General features: G+C 42.7%; 1 protein-coding gene across 1 annotated transcript in view; it reads right to left on the bottom strand.

Annotated features, from left to right (window-relative positions):
• Positions 1 to 432: 432 nt before the first annotated feature.
• PROSER2 (proline and serine rich 2) overlaps positions 433 to 10525 on the bottom strand; it is a 28377-nt gene continuing 18284 nt past the window's right edge. Inside the window, exons 3-4 of the mRNA XM_069871403.1 lie at positions 5539 to 5791; positions 433 to 4693 (exon numbers count right to left, since the gene is read on the bottom strand). Of these exons, the coding sequence (XP_069727504.1) occupies positions 3702 to 4693; positions 5539 to 5791 (1245 nt within the window). The 3' untranslated portion in view covers positions 433 to 3701. The remainder of the gene's footprint in view (positions 4694 to 5538; positions 5792 to 10525) is intronic.

Below are 10525 nucleotides of genomic sequence, written 5' to 3'. Positions count from 1 at the left end.
GCAGAATCACTTCCCTGAACCTGCTGGCCACGCTTCTTTTGATGTGGTCTAGGATACAGTTGGCCTTCTGGGCTGTGAGCACACATTGCTGGCTCATGAACGTCTCATCAATGAGCACCTCTAAGTCTTTCTGAGGATTGCCTTTGCTGTTGTCTTCTATTAAATCAAATGTGAATTTTGGCTCTAAACCATTCCCTGCTTGCAGTGGGACAAGTCCCAGAGCAAGAGGATCTAGCCACCACCTCATTTCCTTAATACACATTCACCTCTGTACTCTACTGGCAGCTGTAACTAGGAATACACACCAAAGTGAGGAACTACCTTAGCAGTTTTTATGTGCAAATATCCAAACAAATGACAGAAAGGCAGAAAACACATGCACACACTCAGAATGGATGGGTAGAAATATTCTCTAACAAAGGAACTTCATCCGCTGCAACAAGAGAGACTTCTGATTCCAGCAGGCTCACACTCACTTCTGGTAACACTCATGTAAGCAGGCACGGAAACGCAACGATGAGTTACTATTCTTTCATGTACACAATACATCTCTTATAAAAGTCATTTTAATATTGCAAAACACTGGGAGAAGGAGGCTCTTGCCTACTTCAAACACTGTTCAGAATGAACTTCATTCCTGCAAGGACCATGGTCACAGTTATTGAAAGCCAGCAGTGAGAAAACATACCTCTTGGCAGACAGACATAACCTTCCTTTCCCCTCTGCCTTCACCCCTGATGTGACAGGATTGAGCTCTGGTTGACACACAACCAGAGTAGCAAAAAGAAAAAGTTATTACATTTATATTAGCCATTAAAAAAATATCACTTTCCTCCTCCAAGAAAGATGCATGCTACTGGGTGATAAAGAACAAAGTTCCACCTCCCATCAGCCACAGTTTCATTGGTTTTATCCCAGTTTAATAGATGATTTATCAGGTTTGTGCAAGACAGTTATCTCTAACACAAAGTGCGGGGGGAAAAGCAGGGTAAAATCACAGCAACATATACACACAAAACAAGATACACAAAATAGAGCTAAATTTATATACAGATTATTAGCAGCTAGACTCAACTTCATTTAATACATGGCTTTCCTTACTACAGTTTTAGGCACAGAGAAGAATTTACCAGTAAGATATTTGCTGTAATGAAGGGCCACAATGAATACTTTGTTCCAAGTCCTCACCAGGCAGAAATGGTTTATGTAATGAAGATCTAACTCTCACTTCCCCCTGGCTGAGGACGCAGCCCTCCATGAAGGATGAAAGAACATGATCCAGCTAACTCAGCATACTGCAACTTTATACTGTAGATATTAGGCATCTAATTTATCTTTTAAAAAATAGGATTATGTTATTGAATAGGACTGAATTTCAATGCAACAGTTAGTGTCAGGGTTTTATTTACCCCCATGTTTGCTTAGGATGAATTCTCAGCTGTAAACAACTCAACTAAGAGTTGGCGAGAAATGATTAGATATGAAGATTGCTTTGGATACACTTTACATGTATAATGAAGAATTTGCTTTAACAGGATTTTAAAGCATAAAGGTCATGAAACATTTAAATTTACTTAGCAGGTTATGTTAATAAATTATAATGCATCATTCACATGTAGAACTCCTCTCCAGGCTGCACTGGAGCAGGTGCTTGGATGTAGTTTCATGTGCTTCCTTGTCTTTCTGATTTAGTGCTACAGACTTGAAGCAAAATAAGTGTGTGCTTTACTTGCAGCATACAAGCAGCTTGTTTTGTTTCAGCGGCACTTCTCACATTTGATTATGCATGCGTAAGTCCTTTGCCAGACTGAGGAATGGCCACATGTTAATTACTGATTGCTTATGTAGAGTATTCCTGTCACAACGAGGAACACGATAGCTTACCCAGTGAAAAGGCTGAAAAGAATAACTACGTAACAGAACCAGCCAGATACCGTAACAACACAATTAAACATTTAAGCAGCAAGGATAACTTAAAACAAACAACAACAAAAAACTTTAACTTATGAGGCAGGTTGAGAATGACACAAAGATTTTTTCCTTCATGACAGCTTCATCTATAAGTACAGCTCAGCAAGTTCGAAATTCTTTATCACAAGAAGCACAAACTTGTTTATCACAGTTATGTCAGAGCTCCTCACTGCAGGGTGTGCCAGTATCTATTGTAGCTGCTCCCCTCTTCTCCAAGGTTTACTACTCAGCTACTTAGTAAAAGAGGGGGTTGCTTGAGGCTTTAGAAAGTGCAGAGAATAAGTGAGTTTTTTCCCTTTAGAAAAAAAAAAAAAAGACAGAACCCTTAAACGTGCAGGAATAACAAAGAGAAATTTAGAGCATCTGGAGTTTGGCATTTGATTTTAAAATGGCTATTCTGGATGTTTTTAGGTGTACAAAAAGGGAAGGGAGTTAACGTGGAAAAGCAGCTTTGCCATGTAAAAAAAGTCATATTAACACAAATACATTTTGGGACCATCTTTAAAAGCATGTCTATTTAACAAAGGTAAAATATGCCAACTCGGACCATTCGGAAGCGATGTGCCCTTACATACAGCTCTCCCCTGTGACTCCACTTAGCCTGAAAGAATTTTGGCTGTAACTTCTGCTATGCATTGGCAGGGCAGAACCAAATAAGGCTGTGAACAGAGGATTATTAGGGCTGTCAAACTACAGGAAGATCAAATGACAGTTTTTAGAAGCAACAGAACTTGTGACTACTCAGTGTAGTACAGCTGTTGTTCAAAAAGTAACAGTTTCTTCATGGGAACCCTAATGTAAAAGATCAGACTTTTGACGTAGGGTTCTCACATTTGGTACAAAGTTAACTTGTTCCTATGGCTTCTCTGCTATAAGATCATCACTGGTACAGAACAGTTGGGGTCACAGATTGTCAGGAGACTCTTTGGCTGTCAGTGTGAAAACTGGCGCATGGTGCATATCCTTGAGGCTTAATCTGGTGCCTTTCACTGGACACACAGGTTGCTAGAGCGTGACCAAGGGAGCAGGTGGCTGGGAAGAGAGGCAGGAATTCAAGTGAAGCAGCAGTGATGCAGTCACCCACCCAAAGCTCGGGCTGCTCTGTCAAGAAGAAGGTCAAACCAGAAACCACTCTCTGTGCAGTCTTGAGTTGAGTGCGGACAGAGCAAAGAAGCAAAAGACTCCACCACTGGCTGGGAATGAAGCCAAGCCAGATAATACAGACAAGAAAAAGTCATGGAAGTGTGTCACGCTCGTCAAGAAATTTCAGTTTTGTCATTATCTTGAGTTCCCAGCAACAGACATACACATGTGGGCAAAACAAACGGAGCTCTCATTGTTGGCTTCAGAAAGAGCAAAAGGAAGATTCACCATTCAGTTTGCTATGTACAACCAATACTGCCCTGTAGACTTCATTAACAGAATGCTGCCTGCCATAATCCAGCATTCCTTAAATAAAATTCCTCTTAGTCACAAAGAGCAACAGATGAATATCTCTGTAGGAAAGAGAGCCGAAACCCGCTGCTGTACATGACTGTATGTGGTGCCAGACCTCCTGGCATAAACACGAGTGGTCATTCCACAGTATCTAGTACCTCCTCAGCTTGCTTGAAGCACAGAACTTCCCCTTTCTTCTGCCAACCTGTTTGATCCCAGTCCCCAGTTGGGATTATTCCAGCACAAACCCATGCTATGACTTCCCCCTCGCTGCCAAAACATTCCCATTGAAATTATGCAGTCTCTTTCAGTAGTCCCAGTTTCCGAAGTGCCTCTCTCCTGGCTTCTTCTGTTGAGCCACGGCCAGAAAACTTTACCGTTATCCCTTGGGATCGAAATCCTGAGGGTCTAGGCAGAGAACCTGACCTCTGCCTCATATCCAGGTTCAGACTAGGCTGTTTATAATCATTGCAACTTTTTGCTATGTTCTGCTGTGCACTGCTGACCTTGTTTGCAGCAAGAGCTGCCTCTGGTTTGATTGTTACAGTTTTACCCGTAGGAAGGAAAGGGCTGGGCTCGCTTTTTAGAATCTCATGAATGTTTTGATATCCATTGGGAACAGCATCTGCCTGTTTGGGCTGCGCATCAAGCTCCTGAGTGCTTTGAGCATGATCCACTTGGTCCTGAGCTGGCTTCCCCTTAACTAAGCCAAGTTTTGTCAGGGCCTCATAGCGTGTCTGCTCAGAAGAGAGATCCCGTAAAGAAGAACTTCTGTTACGTGACAAGAAATCATTTTTCTGCAGCTTTTCCTCCAGTTCAGCTGCCAGAAGAGCTCCTCCATTGATGTTGGCCAGCACCTGGGCTCTCCGTTCCTGGACATTAACTGCTGCTTTTGAAATAGTCTCATTGAATTCTTTGCCACTGACATTTGTTATGTTGATGTTGCTCGGGAAGCGGTGCAGTTTGGGTGCAGGTGTGGGAAGGTGCTTCGGAGCCACACAACAATCACCATTGGCTATTGGCGTTCTCTTCCTGTCCGAATTTCCTTCTTTGAGGGCACTGGGGAAGCGCACCTTGCTCTCCATCTGCTGCTCAGATATCTTCTGGGCCATGACGAGCGGAGTGGGGATGGAGCGAAGCAATTTTGGGTGCTGCACTGGAGGAGGGGGTGGAGCAGGAAGAGGAAGAGTCTCAGAAGTTGATGGTGGTAGTACAGGGGGATGTGTGGAAACATCAGCAGGTACAGCTGGCTTAGGGCTCTCAGTTCTCCAGGTAGCATCTGAGACTTAAGACAAAACAGCAATAATCTCATTAAATTATCACAAAGAACAGAATACAAGGCTTTCTTTCACCTAGGGTGAGAAAGCATCAGTATTGCCCTGCTCCATACTTTCTAACTCAACCTCAGCCCACATTACCAGAAGAAACTATAACTGAAATCTAGCAACGGCATCTTGTAGGTGATGCCATAGTTCAAATTACCATATTTACAACACCTTCACTAGAAGCCCTTTTTCTGCCATTCATTCACAATCTGCATGTTAACTTTACTGTGTTTCAATGGATGCTTTTTCTACAAGAGTTTTGCAATTGTTATTTTTTATTACAACAGCCAGGAGAGGGAACGCTACATCCCACCATTTTATAGTAGCCGATAACTCAGTTCTCCAAAAGTGGAGAGTGCAAACGATACAGGGTGAATAAAACAACATGCCATACACTATCTTACCACAAACTTATCGATAGGAGCACGTGTCTTTCAGTTCCACATACAGAAACACTACAAATGACCTGCTACTGTAAAACTCTGTTACAGAGTTTTACTTTACAGAGTTTTACTCTACAGAGGGAAAGTCTTAAGAGGTGTTGGAGAGAAGCAGAGCGTAAACACATTGATGAGCACTAGTCTGCCTTGCTGGGATGACTCTGCATACTACTCAGATCTGTTATAACTCAGTCAGCAGGTAGGGGACAAAGGCAGCAGTCCAAGAACTTAATCACATACATGACCTCATCTTGAGGCAGCAAGGAAGATACAGAATTTCTTTAGCTGTTTCTAATGAGAACTAGAATACATCAGGGCTAGGTCAAAGGGGGAAAAAACCCCACACGTTCAAGAAATACTACTACCTGGTTCTGCGTCTCTGCTAGAAGGGCCTTCATGGTCACTGCTCTCAGGTGTTGACTGTACTAAGTCGATGATATCTTCAGTCTCTGAATGACTGGACACAGTTTCTTCTGTTGACCTTGGAGACTGACAGTGGATACCACTGTCATGAAGGACCGGCTCCTCCAAGTCATCTTCTAAGGCATCTATGGTTTCCTCAAAGAACATGAGAACATCTTGCTCTTCATGAGTTAAGTATTTCAGACTCTCATCACCCTATGAAGGAAAAAAAAAAAAGCTGGAAAGATTAACGCCCTACAGGTGAGTACAGGTAAGCACACTGATAGCAAACAGCAACCCTTTTTGAAGGCAGAAAGAGGCAACAGTCACATCAGGAGCATCTCCAGCTTCATGTTTCACCCCTTCCCAAAGGGAAAAAAAACAAACCCAAAAGCAGTTTACAGCACAGTAATTCTGACTGAAGAACAGAAACTGGCATTTCATCCTAACTTAAGTTCAGCAGACAAGCATCCATTTGAGTTGGACAGAACAAATGGCTAAAATACCATAAAAGCAGACAAAAAGAAAACCCAAAGAGGCACACCCCCCTAGCTCCCCAGCTGTGCCCTTACACAGATTCAGATAGCTTCTTCAAGCTCCAAAACTGGAATAAGGTGCTTCAGTTGCTGTGTCAGGTTCAGGGACAAGACTTGGAGACAGCATGGGAGGGAAAGGGTGCATTCAAGTCTGTCCAACAAATTAGTTGATTCCCTTTTTGCTCTAGGCCAAAGTGGGACTTTGCTTCTAGAGGCAGAGTTGGAACTGAAATCTGGCCCTACCACTGCAATTGGAATTATCCAGAGTTACATGGTAGAATACAAAGAAGTAATAATAACGAGGGAGATGGTTTCTGAAGATTTTGCGTTTGAGTTACAGAAAGGAAAACCTTAAAATAAATATGAAGATGTGTTCCCTAGCAGTAAGTTTCCTTGGGCTACTTTCTCCAGCAGGAAGCAATCCTGTAAGACCACAGAAGTGATAAATAACCACTTGGATTATCCACTGTTCATTTTCTATGAGTCACTGCTCCTGATTAACCTGATTAACACAATATGACTACGAGAAGCTAGGCAGCAATGCACAAACTCCTCTTCCCTCCACCTACACTCTGGGAAACATTCACTTTTCCAGAAACTTGGAGATGACAAAGAATGATTAGGAAAGGCACTACATTAATACAATGGATACAGGAAAGACCTTTCCCAAGAGAAATGTGTAAGTTCTGGAATGTAGCTAAGTATTGTTGAAAAGTAAGTGAGGTTTTTCCCTTCTGGATTGAATTTATGTCCTGTCATGCATTTACTGGAAACACTGGTAACACAAAGAAGGCACCAACAAAGCAATATAAGACAGTTTAATTTCTCATCTCTACTTTCCACCTCTCCAGGGACATGTGGTTGCACACACAGGCAACAAGGCTACTTCTCAATGGAAGACTTGAGGAATTTAGATAAATTCATAAAGGCATGCAGTGCAAACATCCAAGAGGTAGATATGTTCTTACTGGGGCAGAACAACTTGCTTCAAATTCACCATACCTGTCCAGATCATCTTACATTAGATTTGGATAGAAAAAAACCTCTGTGTAGCTCTACCTGTTAACTCAACTCCTTGTGGAAATAAGGCTTTTAGCCCCATCCCTGGCATTAAAAATAACAATGTACCTCTGTAGCAAAATCACAGAATCATCGAATGGTTTGGGCTGGAAAGGACCTTAAAGACCATCCAGTTCCAACCTCCCTGCCATGGGCAGGAACACCTCCCACTGAATCAGGCTGCTCAAAGCCCCATCCAACCTGGTCTTGAACACCTGCAGGGATGGGGCAGCTATGACTTCTCTGAGCAACCTGTGCCAGTGCCTAACCACCCTCACAGTAAAAAATTTCTTCCTAACATCAAATCTCCCATCCTTCAGCTTAAAACTGTTACCCTCATCCTATCCCTGCACTCCTGATAAAGCGCCCCTCCCCACAGCCTATAGCAGCGACACTTGTAGACTAGGAACTATGAAGTGCTGCATTGCACCAAGGGGCACGTAGCCGCTAAGCACTCAAAATACTACAGATGAGGAAAATAAAAGGACTCTCAGTTACATTCTCCTGTGTGGCCTGCACAACATTTTCCCTGCAAATAAATGAATTAAAAATAGAAGACAGAGAGGTTGCCTCTGAGCCATTCTTAGTTTAGACAGTTGGGGACAGGTTTGCTTATCTGTGGCTGCAATCATATGAAAGCAGCCGTCTCAGTCACAGCTGGCACAGTTTTCTGTTAAAACAGAAGATTGCAGTCTCAGCAAGGAAATACAAAGATGGTTTCAACAAGAGGATCATGCTGCAACTACGTTTCTAGAGATTCAGCCTTCCTGTCATCAGGGCAAACACGGTTTGATGACTGGGAAAGAAGCAGGGAGGTGTGGGTATTAGTAACTCAGTCTTACTATCCACAGCACACTGACAGAATAAGTAACCTCTTGTAGCAGAACTGCTACAAAAGCTTAAGTTTGGCTGTCATTTGCAGTTGCCTATTTAAAGCACTAACTTCAAAGGCTGACGTATTCCACTGCTTGCGCCCACCACATGGCAAAGCTCAGTTTTCAAAGGCCAAGGAAAGTTTTACAGCTTCACTTGAAAAAAAAAGGGAGAGACAGACAAGCCTTCTATTTTTTTCTTAATGGATGTCGCAATCTCCTTCCTTCCCCACCCAAATACTCATTCAGCTGCTATGTCTGGTAGGCGAGAGAATGACAGGAAAGGAGCCGTTGTTAGGTAGCCACTAGCTGGAGCTGAACAGGACTCCAAGAAACGTTTGCTGTGGGTGAGCTCATTCCAAGTGCCAGACTTCCACAGGCAAAGGAAAAAAAAAGAAAAGGGAATTGTGTTTAAGAAGTTCCTAGTGGCAGCAGATCCAGACTGTGGCGTAGTACAGAAACGACTGCACCACATTTTGTTCACATAGAAGAACAACTGCTTCCACATGAGCTTAACTCATTTGATCAAGAGCTGCGTGAAACAGCATGTGAACTGAGGCAAAAACTTTTAGAAGCACTTCCTTCCATCCGTTCCTGTGCTGCAAGACTGAGCGCTTTCCCATGCCAGGTAAGATTTGCAGGAGGATTGGTCAGCAGAGTCAGCCTGACTTACGTCCCCTTGGGGATCCCACTGAAGTGAGCAGTTTCCCACCCGCTGAAGGATCTGAAGTGACTAACCATCCCTTTACAAATACGTTTGTAGTAAATGGCAAACCTTGATTTGAAAGGCCAACCTCATCTCAGGTAGCACTTGGATCTCTTTCCTCATGCAGTTTTCTTTTAACGTGACCAATGTCACACTTCCTCACACAGCAGCTTTAAAGAACAGGCATCATTATGGCAGGCCACTATCCTGAGACGCAAGGCGACCAGCCTGGCTACACAACCCCTCAGGCAAGGCATGTTTCAGTCTGAGACAAGGCAATAATCCCATTTTAGACACACAAGCCCACTGAAAATTAAACTATGCAAGTTCGTCAGACCAAAGGAGCTCAGCAGTGTAAAGCAAGCAGTGACTTGCTTTACCACTGATCTGAGAACAGCGCTGTGCTAAAAAATGCCCACTTATATTCCTTACATAATAGTAAAGCTTTCAGGAAGATGGGAGGAATTTTGTTGTGGTCGGCTGGTGTCAGGTTTGACTTGGCTTACCATGTCTATCTGCAATAAATTAATTTTCTGCATACTCCAAGTACTGGAACAGTTCATATTCTTTCTGGGCTGTCCTTCCAGTGTCTCTTCTCCTTGAAGAATCTGGGTATTTAACAAGGCAGAGCCTTTCTAGCTACTCAAGTTATTCCTCTCATACTTGCCACTTTCCCTACTCTTTATACACAAACACACCTCCCAAATACAAATCTTACCTACATCTAACACAACCAACTTTAAAGCTACTGTAAAGACAGCCAAAATTTGAAACCTGAAAATTTTACCTAAGCTGAGGATTAAGGAGACTGGCTAGACAAAAGAAATTTGGGATGCAAACAGCTGAAATAGCTGAGTATGTTCAGCTGGCATTAATATTTCAGATCCTTGTGCAGCCAAATATTTCCTGCTTACATCAAACAGGAAAGAGACTGTTATGATGTTCTTGTAAAAGAGGTAAAAAAAACACAAACAAGAACAAAAGAGAAAATAAAAGAATAGAATCTGTTTAATAGAAAGGACCCCTTTCCCACCTGTCTGAAATAGTGTCTTAATACCAGAAGCCTACAATTTTTCACACGCATCTAATAAATTCTTAACATCACGTCCAGACCTAAATCACTACAGCTTTGACAGAACAGCAGGGGAAATCCCAAGACATCTGCAGTGGTTAAAAAAATACATATGCATAGATATAATTCCTCTGAAAACTAGAGAATTGAATGGTACTACTGATGTCAAACAGCTACACTTTAATTAGCAAAATACCAGGAGAACAGCAGACTCAACTCATTCATCATCAATCGCTTGACAGTGCCAAAGAATTCACAGGCACAGCTCCGTAGGAAAAAAGTGACTGGATGTTGCTCCCTTCATGTTTTTTTGAGAAACCTATTCTAATATGTAGGAGGAAGAGACCAATGCAGCACTGCTTTGGCCCCAGCCTGCTAATAACAAGGCTGGTAGTTCTACTTATAAAAAGAGGGAAAAAAAGCCCTGCATGCAGGAACAGTGCCAGAACAGGGACAAAAGCTTCAGAGCAGAAGAAAAAGGCAAGTACCTCTGATTAGATTTACAGAAAAGGGAAACAGAATGGATCATCCTGCTGCATTGCTTAAGCTGGAGGCAAGTGAATTACAGACAAGAACAAGAACCACCACAGAGGATCAGACCAAAAAGGCCATTTAGCTGAGCAGCCTGCCTTCAGCCACCAGCAACGCACAGGAGAGGGGAATGGGGCTGAGGGGGAAGAGGATTGCTGTAAATTGGATGGATTT

The sequence above is a fragment of the Phaenicophaeus curvirostris genome, chromosome 1 (assembly GCF_032191515.1).
Source record: "Phaenicophaeus curvirostris isolate KB17595 chromosome 1, BPBGC_Pcur_1.0, whole genome shotgun sequence".
Taxonomy (NCBI): domain Eukaryota; kingdom Metazoa; phylum Chordata; class Aves; order Cuculiformes; family Cuculidae; genus Phaenicophaeus; species Phaenicophaeus curvirostris.
The sequence above is the reverse complement of the archived record's forward strand: the minus strand, read 5'-3'. Positions and strand labels throughout refer to the sequence as shown.